This window comes from Primulina eburnea, chromosome 4, assembly GCF_022965805.1.
Source record: "Primulina eburnea isolate SZY01 chromosome 4, ASM2296580v1, whole genome shotgun sequence".
Lineage (NCBI taxonomy): Eukaryota > Viridiplantae > Streptophyta > Magnoliopsida > Lamiales > Gesneriaceae > Primulina > Primulina eburnea.
The window spans coordinates 6,053,494-6,074,596 of NC_133104.1; the positions used below are offsets into that span (position 1 = coordinate 6,053,494).

Genomic DNA, 21,103 nt, shown 5'->3' on the forward strand with positions numbered 1-21,103 from the left:
TTAGCGACGGTTGCTGAAAAACCGTCGCTAAAAAAAAAGTGGGTTGGGCTACAGCCCAGTACAGCCCTAGAATAAATCCGTCTCTGATCATCTCCACAACTTTGATGAGTTAGTTTATTTACACATAACAAGTAGAATTTGAAAAGGTTTTATGAAGCAAGAACAAATGCAAAAACATCTAACAGTGACGTTCATTGTATACAGTCGAGCACAGGAGACCCGTCCTGTGAGAACAAATGTTGATGTTAAGAAAAGTATAATAAAATAAATAAACACGTCCTATTCAAAATCGGATGGCAGCCGGAATTGGTTGAGGAAATGTAAATACACCAAACCGGCTCCACCCACTCACCACTCTTTTCCACTCTTTCAAGCTTTCTTTCTCCATCAGTCCATTAAAAAACCTCAACAGCTACCCGCGCACACAACGTATAAATGGTAACACGCACAAACACCCTCACTGCGTGTGTTAAGTACACTAGCTACCTGCCAATGGCCCCATGCCACGTAATGAATTATCAGTTGGAGCGAATCCATTTTCAATCCCAACAATAAATAAATAATAAATAAATAAATGTATTGCGAGCACACCTTCTCTTTAACAACAAATACCAAACACTCACCAATAAACAATTCTCTTCCTATATATAGTACATCCACTCCCACACATATTCGCTTTTATTCCTCCATACTCTTGTCCTACAACATAAATCATCGTTCGTGTTTCGTTCACTGGTGGAGAGCTGAATTGTTTTCTTTACACGGAAGGTATCTGCATTTTCTTGGATTTCGTGTTCTTTGTTCAAGTTTTGCCTTTTCTAATCAACCCTTGTTTCATTGTGGATTGTTTCTAAGTTTGGGATTGAAAGATCTGATTTTTAGTCATTTTAAGCGTCGATCCTTGATTCCCATTAGAGTCTGTTATAGGGAAAGGGATTTGATGTGCCAGATCTCTGTTACTGTTTTGTTCGATGTTTTCGAGGGAACATTCCTTGATTGGTTTCCCTTTTATCTGACTCCAAGCTTTTAAATTTCGGCCCAAAAACGGATCTTTCTGCTTTCTTAAGTGCCCTTTTTTTTATTATTGATTTCTGGTATACTGATCCCTGTGCTTGCGGCCTTTAGGTGTGTAAAGTAAGATCCATTACTCGGTTGAAATGTTAAGTTGAGTATGCAGTTGATCATTTACATAATCATGAAGTGTTGTTTTTTTTCAATTTCATCACTGTCATAGATTTTGCTGTTGCATTTTAGTTTTTTGAACCATGGAGTGAGGATGTCGTTCGTTTTCTTCTTTCTAGGAATTGAAAACTCTCTACGATGAATTGAACTAGATCTTGTCTTTTCTGTTATTGGAAGTGATCGTCTCTGTTGAAAACTAAAGATGATCTTGAAAATGGTTGCTGAGCTCTTCCACTTTATTCAAGTGTAGAATCTTTATGATTAGCTGGAATTAGCGTCCACCAAAGCTCTGTAGTTATGCTTTTTGTGGCTTATATCGACCCCTGCGCCTCATCCGAGGATGAAAGATCTGCTAGTTTTTACTTTTTCTGCGGGATAATTGCATTTTTATTCGCTCATCTTTAGCTTAAGAATAAATTTGGTCCCTCATGTTTACAATTTTCAGATGTGGCCCCTCAACTTTACAAATTTGAACACATGATCCTTGCTACAACTTCTTCCAAATCTCGATCCTTTTCCTAGAAATTTGATGAGATAGTATATTTATCCTCAGAACATATTTAGCCCCAACGTATAGTAATTAGTAGAATTGGTTCCTAAAATTTTCGAATTTGAATTGGGTATGGTCCATTTTTTCTGTTACAAAAATCATAAGACCAACCTATTTGTAGGAGCCTTTTTGCAGGAAATTTGGTTTGTTCATAAGCAATCTAAGTTTAACTTTTTTCTCCAATGTATTTCACCCAAAATGGAATAAAATGTTAAAGGGATATAAGTTCTTTGGTTATGTTAGTTGTTACAATTGGTCTCTCAATTTCACTGTCATTTCCATCAAAATCCTAAAGAAGAACCTGTATGCCACAGATTTGGTTGTTTTGCAGCAATTTCCATGATGCTAATTGAGAGAGACAGCTGAATGTTCTGATCATGTAATGCATTAAGAATCACGTGCAAAATACATTGTCGATGATAATTTTACTTTTAACAAAATGGTAATAAATAATAAGGCTGCTAGATCAGCCGATCTTCCGGGTAGAGCTCAAGACTTGAAAATGGAAACTAGTTATTGTATACACAAGCCAATAAAACAGTTTTGCTGTGCCTCATGTCTTATGAGCATGGATAGTTTTCTTTATTTGTTTCTTGTCTTGCTTGTTCCTTCAGCTTTAATTACATTCGGATGTAAGTTTTGTTATAGGAATGCTTACATGCTGATTTATTTACATGAATGGGCTTTCCAGGTAACATTATGGCAACCGGACAACTTTTCTCGAAAACAACACAAGCTCTATTTTACAACTTCAAGCAACTGCCAATTCAGCGGATGCTTGATTTTGATTTTCTTTGTGGTAATTATAAGTTATTCATCTTGGCTAGTCTATTTTTAACAAGCTATCAAGTATCATCTATTCAATGAAGTATGGATTTCAAGTCATCTCATCAATAAAGTTATCTGCTGTTTTTGCTTATACAGGCAGAGAAACACCTTCTGTTGCTGGAATTATAAATCCTGGTTCTGAGGGTTTTCAGAAGCTATTTTTTGGACAAGAGGAAATTGCAATTCCAGTACACTCAGCGTGCGTTTAGTTTTCCTTTCTCATTTTTTTTTATCATTTATCACTTGATATGTGAGTTTCCTAGGGAAAAACCTTTAACATCAACAGTAGACATCAAAATTCAATCACCCTTGTGACATCTGTATCGCACTCATATTTTTCTTTTGAACCTTTAACCGTTAGATAAACTAATGTAAATTATATTCTTTCTTTGTAGTATTGAAGCCGCTTGTGCCGCACATCCCACTGCTGATGTATTTATTAACTTTGCGTCATTCAGAAGGTTGTTCTTCAAGACATACAAATGTGTGAGATATGTTGCTTCTTCTATGGCCTGATAACTATACTTCCATTGTTGTAGTGCTGCTGCTTCATCTATGGCTGCTCTCAAACAGCCAACCATTAGAGTTGTTGCCATAATAGCTGAAGGTGTCCCTGAGTCAGACACCAAACAGTTGATTGCTTATGCTAAAGCAAACAATAAGGTAACTAATTTTATCAACTTTTTTCGATGTATCGTTTTAATATACATGGAAGAACAGTATTCTCTTTACGTGCTTGTTTTGCATATTACTTCGTTTGCTTCAGATTTGTGAATGTCATGGAAAATGTGTTAATGACAAAGATGCGTGTGCCAGGTTGTCATTGGACCAGCTACAGTTGGAGGTATTCAAGCTGGAGCTTTCAAGATTGGTGATACTGCTGGAACAATTGATAATATAATTCAGTGCAAACTGTACAGGCCGGGATCTGTTGGTTTTGTCTCAAAATCTGTGCGTAATCATTACAAAGCCTCTTTCCTTATGTGTGTAGCTTGCGATTAAGCCTAAAAGATCTAATATTCGTAATATTGCTGACAAGTTAAATTCTTAAATCAACAAATGGACCTTGTACCTATTGATTAATGGGTTGATTTCAATCAGTTAATCATAGTTGGGAATTGAGAAACTGCTTTGTAAAGTTAATTGCCGTACTTTACTTTTTGCTGCGTCTGATGAATCTCTGTAGCTGTGGTCAAATTTTATCAAGGTTTATTCAATTATGCATCATCAGACCGGCTCAGTTTCTGAAGATGAGGTCTTGAATTTCAGGGTGGTATGTCCAACGAGTTATACAACACAATTGCTCGTGTCACAGATGGAATTTATGAAGGTTGGACGCTTTTAACCACTGGACCCAAGTCTGGTCTTGTTATATTCTCCTTTTTGGGATCAGATCATAATTTTCAATTTAACTGTGAGTATGTAGGAATTGCTATTGGAGGGGATGTGTTTCCTGGGTCGACACTTTCTGATCATGTACTGCGGTTTAACAACATCCCTCAGGTATATGTGATATTCCATAGCTGTTGTTTTCTGGATGTTTTTTTATTAATTTTTTCCTCCAAAGACTAGGACATAAATAACAGGACATTTTGTTTTTTATCTTCATTTTTTGATTGAAACCAGGTTAAAATGATGGTCGTTCTTGGGGAACTTGGTGGACGTGATGAATATTCCTTAGTTGAGGCACTTAAACAGGGGAAAATCAACAAGCCCGTGGTTGCATGGGTTAGTGGAACTTGTGCGAGGCTCTTCAAGTCGGAAGTACAATTTGGTCATGCTGTAAGCTAATTCATCTGCCCTCATTGTGACATTTTCTCTGATTTACAAAAATTTCTCATTGTAATTTTTATCCCAACTCTGTTTTAATTATCAGGGGGCTAAGAGTGGTGGTGAGATGGAGTCTGCTCAGGCAAAGAATGAAGCACTCAGAGAAGCTGGGGCTGTTGTTCCCACTTCTTATGAAGCATTTGAAAGCACAATCAAAGAAGCGTTTGAAAAATTGGTAAGCTTTACATGTCTTCAATATCATTCTTATGTTTCTCACGTGGTAAATTTTTTCTCCACAGCCGATTGCTTAAATATTTGGTTCCTGTTGGTTAGGTTGAAGAGGGTAAAACAGCTCAAGTAAAGGAGGTGATACCACCTCAAATACCTGAGGACCTTAATGTAGCCATCAAAAGCGGCAAAGTTCGGGCTCCGACACACATCATCTCCACAATCTCTGATGATAGGGGTACGGAGTCTGCTTTCTTATTCTCTATTATTGGCACCCTCTGCAATGTATCAATGATTGAACGTAAATTTTTACTCATTGGCAGGTGAAGAACCAACCTATGCTGGTGTTGCAATGTCCTCCATTGTTGAACAGGGATTAGGTGTGGGCGACGTCCTTTCTTTATTGTGGTTCAAACGAAGTCTTCCTCGCTATTGCACACGTTTTATTGAGGTGATTTTATATCTTGTCTTTGTGTTCGTTCCTCAGGTCTCAACCTTTAATTACTTCGTGCAACAACGTTTTGAATTGACCCTAGAAAAGGGTTATGTTCACAGTTTCCTTAGGTTCATTTTCAATTTTCTAACCCATTTATAATTTCTGTTTGGACTTACGCTACTTTTCTTCCATACCTATATTGACATGCCAGATTTGTGTTATGTTGTGCGCTGATCATGGTCCCTGTGTCTCTGGTGCTCACAACACCATAGTAACAGCTAGGGCCGGAAAAGATCTGGTTTCTAGTCTTGTTTCAGGTCGGTCGAATATTAATGAATGTCTTCTACGCGATATGAACTGAATATCTAATTTTTGGAACAACTGATAAAAGAACCGTAATGTTAAGTTTATGAAATTATTAATGAGTTATACGATCTTAATTGTAAAACAGGTTTGTTGACTATTGGTCCCCGATTTGGTGGCGCAATTGATGATGCTGCACGATACTTCAAGGATGCATATGAAAAGGTGAGTTATAATTGTTCGTGATCATGGCTCAAGCATGTCAACCTTAGTTTTTAGCTTTTCCTTCTCCCTTTTCTTGATTTAAAGTGGCTTTATAAGATTTCTCTCTTCTCTAGCTTCTCTGTGATATATTGATGGCTTCTGATGTTCTGTATTCTCAGGGTCTGACGCCATATGAATTTGTTGAGAGTATGAAAAAGAAAGGCATTCGTGTTCCTGGCATCGGGCACAGGTATCGAAATTCTCTACTTGTTCAGTTCTTTGAAGCAGTTGTTTCAATTCGAACCATAATCTGGAGATATTTCTTTTGTATTAAAAAAGAATCAAGAGAGGCGACAACAGAGATAAGAGGGTAGAGTTGCTGCAACAGTATGCACGCTCTAATTTTCCGTCTGTGAAATATATGGAATACGCTGTTGAAGTTGAAACATACACCCTGTCAAAGGCCAACAACCTAGTACTCAATGTTGATGGTGCCATTGGGTCTCTATTCTTGGATCTCCTAGCCGGAAGTGGCATGTTCACTAAACAAGAAATCGACGAGATTGTTGAGATCGGTTATCTCAATGGTCTCTTTGTGCTGGCTCGCTCTATTGGTCTCATTGGGTGAGTTAAAAGTGCAGGAAAATACTTTCTGCTGCACATATATACTTATATTTTCATCTCTACCAACTATTCATACACCATTTTTCCCCTGAAATTCAGGCATACATTCGACCAGAAGAGACTGAAGCAGCCGCTGTACCGCCATCCATGGGAAGATGTACTCTACACCAAGTGAAACTTTTACACACAGAAACAGACTATATTCGGCCTCCTCAAGAATGCTCATTCTTGTTCAAACTTTTCTGTTATTAATCCCATTTTGAGTTGATTCACTATCCGCACCATTTTAATAAGTTTTAGCCATAGTCATTAAGAGGACATTGTTTTGCAAACGCCGCGTAGAATCAATGGTCATTTTCCATCGCGAAGAGTTTGTGTATTGCGCAGAAGAATCTGAGTTGAGTATTTTGTCTATTCTCTTATCTGCATAAATTTGGCATCTCTAGCTGTAGCCTTTCTTTTTGTTGCTGCTTCTTTTTCCTTTTTCTGTTCGTGTGGTGAATTGGGCATTTTGTCCCACTTTGTTAATGCTGTGTGTGTACTGTAATCGGATGCTGCTACAAGTATTCAAGTTACACATATTATGTAGCATATGCCAATAACTGGTGCTATGGTTCTCTGAGGTCTAAAAACAGGATCTCTTTCACTTGACCCAAGAAAGAAGTTCGAACCTTTCGATCATCTGCTGCCCATAAACATCGACCCTCGTCCTCGATTTCTAATTATTTTATTCGTCGCTCGTCTTTGTACTCAACCACAAGCATTAGGATGGTCTCTCAAGGATTCCATATCACAAGTTAGCACCTTTTTGAGAGAATGTATCTGAGATGAGATTACAAAAGTGGAGATGATTATGGTACAAATTTCAAGCGAGCCCACCTCAGGAACATGATGCACATAAGATAAGATCATAAAGCACAGAGAGAGGGTGAATTATCATGGCACAAACTTGAGATAACGTAAGAAGTTGATTGGGGGTCAATTGATGTACAAATTTCACGTGGGAGACTATGGTCTGAAAGGGAATATAGCACCCCGTGTTTGTCCCACCCAGTGCTCTTGCCTCGTGCTTGTGCTTTCCAGTTTCCACTTCATTCCATGTCCATATTTGATAAAACCAAAACCCACAAAATTCTTTTTGCTTAGTTTTTGTAAAGATGTAGTTGCATTAAGTTGGGTTTTATTACCTTTTTTTTGCCTTATTGATGAAGTATTAGTCCAAAAACAAGATATTATGAACGACACAAAATTTCCAATCAGACTCTCTCAATGTCAATTTTGTATAACATATTTTCAAAACGATCTTATTCATAAAAAAATATTATTTTTAAATACTAAAATATTACTAACCTTCTCACTATTCAATGAGTAAATATATTGTCAGCCAGAAGTTGGCTAGATTCACAGTTTTTCTTTTGCCAAGTTGGTGACAGGACAAAAATACTCTTTAATTTATTATTACTATTAAATGAAAATATCTGCGTATAAATATATGGAAAAAGGTTATCCCAAAAGGCCATAAATATCTAGGTTGATGTCTAATCTTAAATTTGGGTTATAATTTAATAAATTAGTACAATAAAATAATATAAAAAAAAGTTGTGGATCATACATTTTGAACGTGGCATGATTTCACTACACAAGGGACATTGTCCCCAATCAAAAATCTCAACCTTCTTACCTGTTTCCCACTTCCCACTGCCACCTGTGTTCATTGCCAAATTGACTTCTTTTATTTTAATATGTATAATATAGTTTGAGATTCTCAAAATAATAAAATATAAAAACTGAGATTTTTGGTGAAATTTTAGATATTTATTAAACATTGTTTAAAACTATAGATTCACAAGGTATACTTATTTTTTTTTTTAAATTATCTTATTAATTAGGACAGTGTTCTTTGCAAATCAGAATATCATGAAAAGAAAAATAGTATTTTGATCAAAATTCGTTTACCAAAAAAGTTGTGTGATTAATAAAATATTTACGCGAAATAAAAATGAACACATGATAATATTTAATGTTTACCTGTTTAACATTAGGGTAAGATGTTAAATTAAAAATTTGTTCTTTTTCAATAATTAATAAATATAAAGAAAATGCGACTGATGATATAGTAATACAAAACCGGTTATCACACCGTCTCACAGATCAATTTTGTAACATAGATCTCCTATCCGTCTCTTTCCATGAAAAAATATTATCTTTTATGACAAAAATATTATTTTTCACTATAAATATATTAGTCAGATCGACCTGCTTCATGTAGATATAACAGACGAATAAACATACTTTTGTTGTAGTTCTACCTTCTTTAATTTCATTGATGTGTTATAAACAATTAATTATTTGGTTAATATAATATCTGTAGTTTACTCATTTGTAATGTAACAAACTAAGAATATATATATATATATATATATATATATATATTATTTTGTTTGATTTTCGATTATATAGCTATTTTATAAATATACTTGTTATTGTATAAGTTATCTTGATTTAATTTTTTTATTTAAAAAAAGAAAAATGGAAATATGATGGAGGGTGCAAAAATGAATATTGCAGTAACCCGACCCTGTGGATTTCCCTCTTTTCCTTGGTTCCTTCCTTCGCTTGGTAAAATAATATATATAATATCAGCAATGGCGTCATCCAAGTAAATTTTCCATTTTACTTCACTTTTTGGGTAAAATTTTCATGCAAATACCCTTCAAACCTGTGCAACATTAACAAAGTTGTATTTTTTGGGAATTTGGTTTCGTTTTTTTTCCCCGAGCGAGACGGTGAACGCTAGTTGTTTGATGAAATTGCTGATTCCGGAAGCGGAACAACTGGAGACTTTGGCACTCAAATAACGTCTGTCTGTGGAGTTTACGTTCTGGGTTCTTGCTGATGTCTTCTTGAAATTACGGTAGTACAGTATCGAGCGGTTATTTCCAGCAGAAATGAGTGCGTCAGCAAACAGAGAAGCGCATTCTGATAATCAACGCAATTCCCAAGCTGCTAATCAAGCTCAATCATCGAGTGGGGACAGTCATCGTCGCCAGAATTACAATGTCTATAATGCATCCAGCATGAACAAGGTTGGCGATTCTACGAGTAAAGCTGTGGCTCAGTACACCATGGATGCGAGGCTTCACGCTGTTTTCGAGCAATCTGGTGAGTCTGGAAAATCTTTTGATTATTCGCAGAGTGTTAGGACATCTAATCAATCTGTTTCTGAGGAGCAGATCACTGCTTATTTGTCGAAAATACAGCGCGGCAGCCTCATCCAACCTTTTGGCTGTACGATAGCCGTTGATGAATCCAATTTTCGTGTGATAGCTTACTCTGAGAATGCTCGGGAAATGCTAGGCTTGATGCCTCAGTCAGTTCCAAGTCTGGAGAAGCTGGACATTCTTTCAATTGGGACTGATGTAAGAGCCCTTTTTACCCCCTTGAGCTCTGTCTTGCTAGAGAGGGCATTTGGGTCACGTGAGATCACGCTGTTGAATCCTCTTTGGATTCATTCGAAGAATTTGGGGAAGCCATTTTATGCAATTTTGCATAGGATAGATGTGGGTATTGTGATTGATTTAGAGCCCGCAAGGAGTCAGGATCCCGCCCTATCGATTGCGGGCGCTGTCCATTCACAGAAGCTTGCTGTTAGAGCTATTTCCCATTTGCAGTCTCTTCCAGGTGGGGATATTAAGCTTTTGTGTGGCACAGTTGTTGAGAGTGTGAGGGACCTTACCGGATACGATCGGGTTATGGTCTATAAATTTCACGAGGATGAGCATGGTGAGGTTGTGGCGGAGAGTAAGAGGCCGGATTTGGAACCGTATATTGGTTTGCATTATCCTGCCACAGACATTCCCCAGGCTTCAAGGTTTTTGTTTAAGCAAAATAGGGTAAGAATGATCGCGGACTGTCACGCCACTCCAGTTAAGGTCATCCAGGATGAGGTGTTAATGCAGCCCTTGTGTTTGGTAGGTTCAACACTTAGGTCTCCTCATGGATGCCATGTTCAATATATGGCAAATATGGGGTCAATTGCATCATTGACATTGGCTGTTATCATCAATGGAAATGATGAAGATGGCGTTGGAGGAAGAAATTCAATGAGGCTGTGGGGCTTAGTTGTTGGCCATCACACTTCAGCCAGATGTATTCCATTCCCGCTTCGGTACGCCTGTGAATTCCTAATGCAGGCATTTGGGCTTCAACTGAATATGGAATTACAATTGGCGTCACAACTTTCTGAGAAACGGGTTTTGAAGACACAGACATTGTTGTGTGATATGCTGCTCCGAGATTCGCCCACTGGAATTGTCACACAGAGTCCAAGTATCATGGACCTTGTCAAGTGTGATGGGGCCGCACTATACTACCAGGGGACATATTATCCTTTGGGTGTCACTCCTTCTGAAGCACAGATAAAGGATATTGTGGCATGGCTGTTGGCATTCCATGGGGACTCAACTGGTTTGAGCACTGATAGTCTAGCTGATGCAGGTTATCCTGGGGCAGCTTTTCTAGGGGATGCAGTTTGTGGAATAGCGGTTGCATGCATCACATCAAGAGATTATTTGTTCTGGTTTCGTTCCCATACTGCTAAAGAGATCAAGTGGGGTGGAGCTAAGCATCATCCTGAGGACAAAGATGACGGACAGAGGATGCATCCTCGCTCTTCGTTTAAGGCATTTTTGGAAGTTGTCAAGAGCCGGAGTTTGCCATGGGAGAATGCAGAAATGGATGCGATTCACTCTTTGCAGCTAATTTTAAGAGATTCATTTCGAAATGCTGATGGAAGCACGTCTAAGGCTGTGCAGGCACAGGTGGAGGACATGGGTTTATTAGGGATGGATGAACTCAGTACTGTTGCCCGAGAAATGATCAGACTAATCGAGACTGCAACAGCTCCTATATTTGCTGTTAACGTTGAAGGCCACATTAATGGTTGGAATGCAAAAGTTGCAGAATTGACGGGGCTATCTGTTGAAGAAGCAATGGGAAAGTCCTTGGTCCATGATCTCTTACTAAAAGAATCAGAAGAAATTGCTGAAAAGCTTCTGTTTAATGCTCTAAGAGGTGCTCTTCTTCTCCACTTTACAAGCATAGTAGGCACGCATGACGCAAATACATAATTTACTAGAAGTTGTTTAATTTTTTTTTATAGATAATATTTTTAATTAAATATGAGTTAATTAAAATATAGAACAAAATTGAGGAACAAACTTAATGGTGAAAGAAAATACATTTCAAAAATTGTTAAGCAATTTATCAATCATACTAAATTAGTACATATATAATCACAATATCCTGATAAGAATTCATTGTATACAAAATATATTGTTTAATACTTAAAAATAATATCAATTTATAAATCATACTAAAAATTGGTGGCGGCATTCTGATCAAGTTACTTGGAAACACACCTAAGAAACCAAATAATTTGTATGATATATATATATATATATATACATACATATAGACACACACACACATGCTGAAGTGTATCATTTGTTCAGCAATGATCAAATTTCTTTCTTTTTGGCTGAAGACTGTATACCTTAAGGTTGTAGCCTTTAAGTTAAGTGATACCCTTAGATTAGTACAAAAGTTTGCATTAACTCATAGAATGAATAACTGATACAGGGGAGGAAGATAAAAATGTAGAATTACGGCTGAGGACATTTGGCTCTGAACATCATACGAAGGCTGTATTTGTGGTGGTCAATGCTTGCATTAGCAAGGACCATACCGATCATATAGTTGGTGTATGCTTCGTTGGTCAGGATATTACTGCTCAGAGAGTGGTGATGGACAAGTTCATTCACATTCAAGGTGCTTACAAGGCAATTGTACACAGTCCAAACCCTCTAATTCCACCAATATTTGCTTCAGATGAGAACACCTGTTGCTCTGAGTGGAATACCGCAATGGAAAAGCTCACTGGGTGGAATAACCGAGATATGATTGGGAAGATGTTGGTTGGGGAAGTATTTGGTGGTTGCTGCCAGCTCAAGGGCCCTGATTCTATGACAAAATTCATGATTGTCTTGCACAACGCACTTGAAGGCCAAGATACTGACAAATTCCCATTTTCTTTATTTGACAGAAACGGGAACTATGTTCAGGCTCTCTTGACTGCAAACAAGAGGGTAAATATGGATGGTCAGATTATTGGAGCCTTTTGTTTCTTGCAGATCGCTAGTCCTGAATTGCTGCACTCTCTGAGCGTCCAGAGGCAGCAGGAAAAGAATTGTGATTCAAAGATAAATGAGCTGGTTTATATTCTCCATGAAATAAAAAATCCATTGAATGGTTTACGCTTCGCCAACTCCCTCTTGGAAGCCACCAATTTAACAGACGACCAAAAGCAGTTGCTTGAGACAAATGCTGCTTGTGAGAAACAAATGTTAAAGATCATGAAGGATGTTGAGCTGGAAAGCATTGAGAATGGGTACAGTTATTCAACTTTTCACTGGGAAATTTGTTCAGTTTGTCACTACTCTTGATATATTTGTTTAACTTGGATAGAGATAATCATTGAGGCATGTAGAGTTTGCTAATTAAATGAAATTCCTATAATAATTGACGGCTGTCACAGAATTCGGAGGAGATGGAGCGTTATTTTTTAATCATTTCGTCGCTGGTCTGGTAATGATTTAACTGTAGATTTTTTTCTGGTAGTTCTCTGGAGCTGGAGAAAGCAGAATTTGTGCTTGGGAATGTAATAGATGCTGTTGTTAGCCAAGTCATGTTAATTTTTAGAGAACGAGGTTTGCAAATGATCCACGATATACCCGAGGAAGTCAAGACTCTGGCATTATACGGTGATCGATTTAGAATTCAACAGGTCCTTGCTGATTTTTTACTGAATATGGCGTGCTACGCACCATCTCCAGACGGATGGGTAGAAATTCAACTTAGACCAAGTATGAAGCAAATTTCTGTTGGAATAACCACAGCACAAATTGAAGTCAGGTAAATTATTCCCATACATGCTACTCCATAAAATTGGGTGTCGATCATCTTCCTTGTGGCTTTTAGATGGAGAAAAGAAGTTCCTATAATATCCTCGTCATGTTCAATATAATTGATTGTGAGTCTAAAATTTTGTTTTTTGCTCTTTTCCGTTATTCACAGGCCCTTAAATCTTACAAATTTGTCAATGCAGTCGTATATACAAATTATGGAAATTTGTTGCTTTTACTTCTGCTAACTAAACCATAGTCAATAGCGATAATATTAATGGTCCATACTTGAAACTAAAATTGTTTATTCCTTCCATCGGAGGAAGTGAAACCAATCATATTACCTATTGTTGGTGTGGATTCTCCTTAACTACTTCATTTGAAGTGCAACCTGAAGATAACTAAACTTATGATGACACGTTAGCAATTTGAAGTCGAGGTATGAGAAAACTATTTTTCCTTAAAACGAATTTTCCCCATACATGGAGCTTAGGGGATATGACAATCGTCTCTCAAGATACAACGATTTTCTATATGTTATACTAATACTACAAATCACAAGTTTCATAACCATAAAATGAAGTAAACCTTTTTTTTTGAGAAAAAAGAAGAAGAAGCTCAAAATGAATGTAAATACTCTTTGTTTCCCTCTCAAAGTTGATGTTGTGTTGTCTCTCCTTATTGTTAATTCATTAGGATGGATTGCTATTTAAGTCGCAAGTTTAAAAAATATGACCAAGAGACATATTTTGGTGACAAAGATCCATAAAAACTCGTAACTCTTGATAAACAGGGGCGCTTGGCGCCTAAGTGGGGAGACACCTAGGCGCCCGTTAAGCGGCGACATTCCAGGGCACAAAGGAAGCGCTAGAGGCGCCTCCCCAGCTGTCTGCGTCGATTTTCCCTTGAATGTTTTTTGTTTCAAGTTTTCTTTTGTCTTTACTTGATTTTCATTCATTAAGCTTTAAAATATCCGACACTATCGTTACACTTTTTCTATCTGGTAGTCTTCGAGTTTCTTTAAACTGTCAGTTCCATTTTCTTTCAGCCTATTTGCTGATCAACAGAGTGACGTCTTCTTACGATATTTTTAAACTTGAGACTGCCATACAATTTCTAATATCTTAAGCATTGGTAATTGCTTAACCGTTTTGAAGGATTGTGTGCCGAGGTGAAGGTCTTCCAGCTGAACTGGTCAAAGACATGTTCCACAGCAGTCGATGGGCGACTCAGCAAGGCCTGGGCCTTAGTATGTGCAGAAAAATTTTGAAGCATATGAATGGTGAAGTTCAATATATCAGAGAGTCCGAAAGATGCTATTTTCTCATAATTCTTGATCTTCCTGTACGACGGAGTTTCTTGACAAATACATGCTAATGTTCGGCTATGAGTAGGGTTTCTATGTTCAATCTTTCATCGACATGTCACACAACACCAACATTAAGTTTTACCTCAAGACACATTCCAGGGAACCTATAATTAGGAGATATGTTCTCGATCTTTCATCCTACCAAGTCGAATAATGGATCTCCGATTATATTCATTTGGGGTGTTTGAACTCATCTCCTGCAATTTCGTAGTGGTTCTTGATCGCTCATTTCGCTATGAGATCCCAATACAACCTCTACTGTTATGTAAAAAGCAAGGAATTCCAATGTTATAACCATTATTACAACTGATCTTGACATCCTGAATGGTGTACTCCTGCAATAAATACCCGGTGACAGGAGGGAGAGATTGTTACTAATTCGTCGGCCTGTTGTACTTGTACTGAATCTGTGAAGATTACATACTCATGCACTAATCTCTGTGGAAGCAAATTATAATTCTATTTACTGCTCTTCAGATTCTCTATTTCCTTATCTTCCTTTTGTAGATATTGTCTTGTTTTATGAGCTCCTGTACCGGAGACTGTACCATTCAGGAACTGCATATTTATTCACTGAATGAATAAATCTCCCCTTTTACTGCGTCATCTGAACTTTATTTCTTTACAGCCTATGCAAGTTTGTATTCCTAAAGTTGTCATTCTAATTAGTTACTGAAATTTTAAGGAACCCCAAGTTGTCACGATAATTAACAAGCCCCAGAATTCCCCGAGTTCATCGTTCGATTAATCGAGTCACACTGCACCAACTCGGGTGACACTCACCAAAAAGAGTGTGTCTCATGTGAGACCGTCTCACGGATCATAATTTGTGAGACGGGTCAATCCTACCCATATTTCCAATAAAAAGTAATACTCTTAGGCATAAAAAATAATACTTTTTCATGGATGACCTAAATAAGAGATCCGTCTCACAAATACGATCCGTGAGACCGTCTCATACAAGTTTTTGCTCACCAAAAAAGGGAAAATGAGAAGAACATTCCCAAGGCAAAGTAGAAATATAACTAACTAGAATTTACTTACAACTTGTATTCTGAACTCAGTTATGCAACCCCCCTTCATAAATCTATGGTTGTTCGATATAATATTAGAGAAATTACATAGCACTAAAAGTTTTACAAAACAATTTTTATTTATTTATTATATTCGTAATGGTCATTTTGAATGTATAAGTACATTCGATTAAATAAAAAGAAAATTGCTCTATAATTCATGGAAATAACTTGTAATTTTGATAAGATCCATTTGCAGCCAACTTAGAAAAATTTCATTATAATTTTTCTTTCTTTTTTTTTTTTTAAATTTCCCACATCAATTATGGATTAGAAGAAAAATTAATTTTTTTTTGAGTTACTATTGAATGAAATAACAGAATGAATTCCAGCAAGTAATTTGATACTTTAAATAATAAAAGTCATTTCGGTTTGAAAATCAAAAAAATAAAATAAAATCCTTTTCAGATAATACTAACAAAAAATTTTGTGTGTTGATATTTCAGGGATATATTATTAATTTAATTAAGAATATTTGGTATAAAGTTCACCAGGGAGATTTCACTTTTAATTTTCCAATATTAAATGTAAGGAAAAAACTTGTGTGATACGGTCTCACGGGTCGTATTTGGTGAGACATATATCTTATTTAGGTCTTCCATGAAAAAAAATATTACTTTTTATGCTAAAAGTATTATTTTTTATTGTGAATATCGGTAGAGTTGATCCGTCTCACAGATAAATATTCGTGAGACCGTCTCACAAGAGATCTTATCTAAATGCAATTTACCCCAAACCTTAGGCATCTTTCTTGTTATATGAATATAATATGTTGTAATTGATTTACAACTTCATGAGCCTCAAATTCGTAAATTGAAAAACATGTTATCTTGATAATGCAGCCTCAGTGGATGGCTCCTGAAGTTCTTCGTCACGAATCTTCTGATGAGAAGTATGACCTAGTGAATGATGCAATCCAATCTAATCTAACATCTCTGAATCTTTATTTCTAAACATTGTAGTATCTCTGAGATGAAGTATATAGCTATGGGGTGATACTTTGGAAGCTTGCTATCCAAAAGATTCTGTGGGAGAATCTCAATCCGATTCAGATCTTTATTCTTCTTAGTTTCATTTTCTCCGACCTTTCTGCCCGTCCCATCTATAGAGAGACCATAAATTTGAACATTAGTCGCGTTTGTTGGATTAAGTTCAAGTTTATGAATGATCTGATTTGGTGATTTCAGTGAACCACAATCTCGCCCTTCATTCCGAGAGTTGATGGAGAGGCTCAAAGAATTGCAGAGACGATATGGACTTCTATTTCAAGATTGACGTGCTGCAATAGCTGGTGATGCCCACCAAAAAGAACGGTAGATGTGAAATGGAGCGTATTTGTTCCGAGTTTTGTTTGTACCATCGCCGGCCGATATGGTAGTGTCTTTTGCGTCGGGGCTTGTTAATTGTTCCATGTCGGTTGGATAAAATTTTCGGGGCTTCATATATGAGTTTGGATAATCCTCTTTCCTTGAGTTAGCTTTTGGGGTTGAGTTAAGTCCAAGTTCCAATCTTAACATGGTATCAGATCAGGTTCCACCGTTATGTGTTGGATCACATGTTCTGCCCATATCTAGGTTATTTGTAAATTTCACGCTTCAAATGTTCATTCCTGGGACTTGTATATATGAGCTTGGACAATCCTTCCCCATTGAGCTAGCTTTTGAGATTGAATTAGGTTCAAATTCCAATCTTAACAAGAACTAGTTACGAATTTCTTACCAGTGATCGAACTTAAACATGTGGTTACTAACATAGATGCCAAATTTCATGAAAGAGTATGCTATTAACTAGGAAATGAGAAAAAGCTGTACAGCACATAATGTGATAGTATTTAGAAGGTTTCTTTTTTTTTTTTTTTTTTTTTTTTCCACGTTTTGAATATACTGACTGCTAAAAATATAAAGTTTCCTCCAAAATTTATTTTGTTTTACCTTTGCATTTCCCGCGTTGCATTAGGAACACCAAGAGCTCGATTTCCATTATCAATATTTTTTTCAGACGAGTAGATTACACATGGTTTGCCAAGTTTACTCGGTGCGCATCGAATTAAACCGCTGTGGGCTCCATGTCATAAAAAAAACTACCATGATCAATGATACCCCCGTAAGAGCCCGGGTCATGGATGACCCGGAATATCAAATGGATTCCCAAATTCGAGTAAGTCTGCAGGTGGATTCTTCTGGAGCCGGGCAGGTGGAAGCCCATGCTCTACTCTCCGGGCAGTCATAGGCTCGGGCTCTTGTATAAATCTCTTGTATAAGGCATTCTACCCGGGCACCTCGATTACAGTGTTGCATTCAAGTGGTTCAGAAGATAAGATCTTGCCTCGAGAAGCGCACCCGACATAATCCTATTGATGTGATACGATGGGAAAATAGGACAGCTTGACAGGAAGTCAACATCAAATGCTATGAGTGGTAGGTGTACACGCAAATCGAGGTCATTATTACTTCTCCTACTATAAATACCAGGTTCTCTCTTTACATATGGGGGGGATTCATTTTACACCAATCACACAGCCATCACTTGGCTACATTGGTTTCTTGCTTGAGTACCCTGCTGACTTAAGCATCGGAGTGGCCACGCCGGACACCCCTCCGGCGCCCATTCACGAGTTCATTTCATTGTGTGCAGGTGACAGCCGAAGCCATCTACTTTGCTCATCTTCCTGAAATAAATTATTGATAGCAGATTCTGTGGAGCTCCCGACCCGGCTCGTCCATTTCACCAGGATTGCTTCATTGGCACCGTCTGTGGGAACTTGAGCTCAAGACGTAGATATGGTTTCCATTCGAAGCAAGTCCGACCTTGCTCAGCACCACAGTAAGCCCAACTCTGCTTGGCAAACATAGAAGTCCGACCAGCTCGGCATTCAGATCTTATATGTGAATTTTATATGAGCTCGAAGCTCAGCAGTTGTTCCGGATTGACGAGGAAGAGCAAATAATCCAAATTCTCATATTACACAAGCTTGATCGTGACATTTGGTTGCAAGGTTTCATATATCTCGAAACTGGGTCTTGCTTGCTTGATTCTACATCACGATTTCTCCCATCTTTGCTATCGGGCCTCTTGGCTATCAGGCCTCTACATCTCTGTAAAAGGGGCTAAATGAAAGGAGAGTTTTATGGGTACTCTTGTCAATCGGCAGGTTGGAGTTTCTCTACTTCTCAACCTTGGGAATTTATCAAGTTTATCGGAAAGACTCATTACTACCTTCATCTATGGATGTCGTAGCAGGGAAGATTTAAAACTTTGTTCTTTATATATCTTAATATTACATTTGTTTTTCGCCTTATATTTAACTTATCAATATGCTTAAGGATGTTCAATGCTTGCAAACTTGCTATATTTTTTTTGAGTTGATAACATCGGGCTCGGGATGCGCTACATATCTTCCTACATGCCTTGTCTACGGTTATAACTCATGTCCTTTTATTATTGGGCACTTTAGCTCGAGATGAAACTTCGAATCCAGCTCCGTGCAGCGCCTCAGTGCATTTTGCTATGCTCGGTGATTATTCTATTTAATTGACAGTGGCTTACTCTACTGATCATTATCGATTATTGATAATCTATTGGCAACAACTGCTTGGTTTTCTCGATTTTGAATGCATCGGACCTCTAACTTCGCGGTCCATGATGGGGTCTGGTATGTCAATTGACTTGTGGTAGATTTTAATACAATCAACGGAGGAAATTTCAGCTAGCGCTTCTTTGGGATCCATTAATTGCATCAACAGCCACTCTACATGGCTTCCATAGCTCCCCCCATTGAGTTGCGACACACACAATTGGCATTAGCCGAGAAACATGGTTATATCATCTTTATTTCTTGGATATCTCGATATTAGCTCAACATCTTAGGTGCTCCTTCGTTCCCAGTTCGTTACTGCTGATTTTGGTGCAATTTCACGAAGATAAGTTGCATCCCTTTTATCTAATTAGTAAAATCGAGTGTTATGCGTATTTATCAATTATGCTCAGTCATAATTTTTAACTGAAAGTGTTTAAGATATATCATAACTAGCCTTTCTTTATGCTTGGGATTTTATCGGTATGAGAGCTGGAATGTTTGGTGATGGATTTCTTATATCGGGCCATGTGATTACATTGGATTCCTACTCCTTGGTATGTTGGCTTGGATATTTCTACAGCTCGAGCATACAATCTAGCAGTAAATCCCACTCTGTTTGGAAAACCTACAAGTCTGACCAGCTCGGCACTCAGATATTATATGTGGATTTTATATGGGGTCAAAGCTCAGCAGCTATTCTGGATTGGCGTGGAAGAGCATTTGCAATGCACTCAGTAGCATACAGCTGTGAGAAGCAGAATATCTTAGGTCCGGGAGATACGAGGCCCCGGCAGATTATCTTAAGTCCGGGAGATACGAGGCCCCGGCACATTCTCTTAAGTCTCGGAGGTACGAAGGCCAGGGCTCCGCACCTTGGTTATTGATAAGCCCAGGGCACTACACCCAGGCTCGGGGCTCCGCACCTCGACCATTCCAAGTCCCGGGACCTGCTCCCCGGCCCAAGGCTCCGCACCTTGGTTATTGATAAGCCCAGGGCACTACACCCTGGCTCGGGGCTCCGCACCTCGACCATTCCAAGTCCCGGGACCTGCTCCCCGGCCCAAGGCTCCGCACCTTGGTTATTGATAAGCCCAGGGCACTACACCCTGGCTCGGGGCTCCGCACCTCGACCATTCCAAGTCCCGGGACCTGCTCCCCAGCCCAAGGCTCCGCACCTTGGTTATTGATAAGCCCAGGGCACTACACCCTGGCTCGGGGCTCCGCACCTCGACCATTCCAAGTCCCGGGACCTGCTCCCCGGCCCAAGGCTCCGCACCTTGGTTATTGATAAGCCCAGGGCACTACACCCTGGCTCGGGGCTCCGCACCTCGACCATTCCAAGTCCCGGGACCTGCTCCCCGGCCCAAGGCTCCGCACCTTGGTTATTGATAAGCCCAGGGCACTACACCCTGGCTCGGGGCTCCGCACCTCGACCATTCCAAGTCCCGGGACCTGCTCCCCGGCCCAAGGCTCCGCACCTTGGTTATTGATAAGCCCAGGGCACTACACCCTGGCTCGGGGCTCCGCACCTCGACCATTCCAAGTCCCGGGACCTGCTCCCCGGCCCAAGGCTCCGCACCTTGGTTATTGATAAGCCCAGGGCACTACACCCTGGCTCGGGGCTCCGCACCTCGACCATTCCAAGTCCCGGGACCTGCTCCCCGGCCCAAGGCTCCGCACCTTGGTTATTGATAAGCCCAGGGCACTACACCCTGGCTCGGGGCTCCGCACCTCGACCATTCCAAGTCCCGGGACCTGCTCCCCGGCCCAAGGCTCCGCACCTTGGTTATTGATAAGCCCAGGGCACTACACCTTGGCTCGGGGCTCCGCACCTCGACCATTCCAAGTCCCGGGACCTGCTCCCCGGCCCAAGGCTCCGCACCTTGGTTATTGATAAGCCCAGGGCACTACACCCTGGCTCGGGGCTCCGCACCTCGACCATTCCAAGTCCCGGGACCTGCTCCCCGGCCCAAGGCTCCGCACCTTGGTTATTGATA

At 39.1% G+C, this 21,103-nt stretch overlaps 2 protein-coding genes across 3 annotated transcripts; both read left to right on the forward strand.

The window, feature by feature from the left end:
• The first annotated feature begins 546 nt into the window (after window positions 1–546).
• On the forward strand, window positions 547–6,588 carry LOC140830792 (ATP-citrate synthase beta chain protein 2). Its single transcript, XM_073194278.1, has 17 exons — window positions 547–768; window positions 2,424–2,531; window positions 2,657–2,759; window positions 2,956–3,021; window positions 3,100–3,223; window positions 3,377–3,511; window positions 3,830–3,890; window positions 3,987–4,063; window positions 4,187–4,342; window positions 4,437–4,565; window positions 4,664–4,796; window positions 4,882–5,009; window positions 5,206–5,311; window positions 5,446–5,522; window positions 5,681–5,751; window positions 5,841–6,125; window positions 6,225–6,588. The coding sequence occupies exons 2-17, from the start codon at window positions 2,432–2,434 to the stop codon at window positions 6,298–6,300; spliced, it is 1,827 nt and encodes a 608-aa protein (XP_073050379.1). The 5' UTR covers window positions 547–768; window positions 2,424–2,431; the 3' UTR covers window positions 6,301–6,588.
• Window positions 6,589–8,682: 2,094 nt separating this feature from the next.
• LOC140830793 (phytochrome B-like) lies at window positions 8,683–15,062 on the forward strand. 2 transcript variants are annotated; one of them, XM_073194280.1, is made up of 5 exons: window positions 8,683–9,287; window positions 9,359–11,198; window positions 11,766–12,573; window positions 12,804–13,097; window positions 14,245–15,062. In XM_073194280.1, exons 1-5 carry the CDS (start codon window positions 9,255–9,257, stop codon window positions 14,462–14,464), a joined length of 3,195 nt encoding a protein of 1,064 aa, XP_073050381.1. In that variant the 5' UTR covers window positions 8,683–9,254; the 3' UTR covers window positions 14,465–15,062. The 2 variants fall into 2 exon arrangements, with proteins under 2 accessions (XP_073050381.1, XP_073050380.1); XM_073194279.1 differs by having other exon boundaries at window positions 8,683–11,198.
• The last annotated feature ends 6,041 nt before the right edge of the window (window positions 15,063–21,103 follow it).

What these genes read in the sequence shown, in the direction of transcription:
- LOC140830792 (XM_073194278.1), top strand. Translation starts at nt 2,432, where the DNA reads ATGGCAACCGGACAACTTTTCTCGAAAACAACACAAGCTCTATTTTAC. An exon ending in CACAGATGGAATTTATGAAG is followed by an intron (nt 3,891 to 3,986) that starts GTTGGACGCTTT and finishes GTGAGTATGTAG; the next exon opens with GAATTGCTATTGGAGGGGAT. An exon ending in ATTGCACACGTTTTATTGAG is followed by an intron (nt 5,010 to 5,205) that starts GTGATTTTATAT and finishes TTGACATGCCAG; the next exon opens with ATTTGTGTTATGTTGTGCGC.
- LOC140830793 (XM_073194279.1), top strand. Translation starts at nt 9,074, where the DNA reads ATGAGTGCGTCAGCAAACAGAGAAGCGCATTCTGATAATCAACGCAAT. An exon ending in CTGGAAAGCATTGAGAATGG is followed by an intron (nt 12,574 to 12,803) that starts GTACAGTTATTC and finishes TTTTTCTGGTAG; the next exon opens with TTCTCTGGAGCTGGAGAAAG. An exon ending in ACAGCACAAATTGAAGTCAG is followed by an intron (nt 13,098 to 14,244) that starts GTAAATTATTCC and finishes ACCGTTTTGAAG; the next exon opens with GATTGTGTGCCGAGGTGAAG.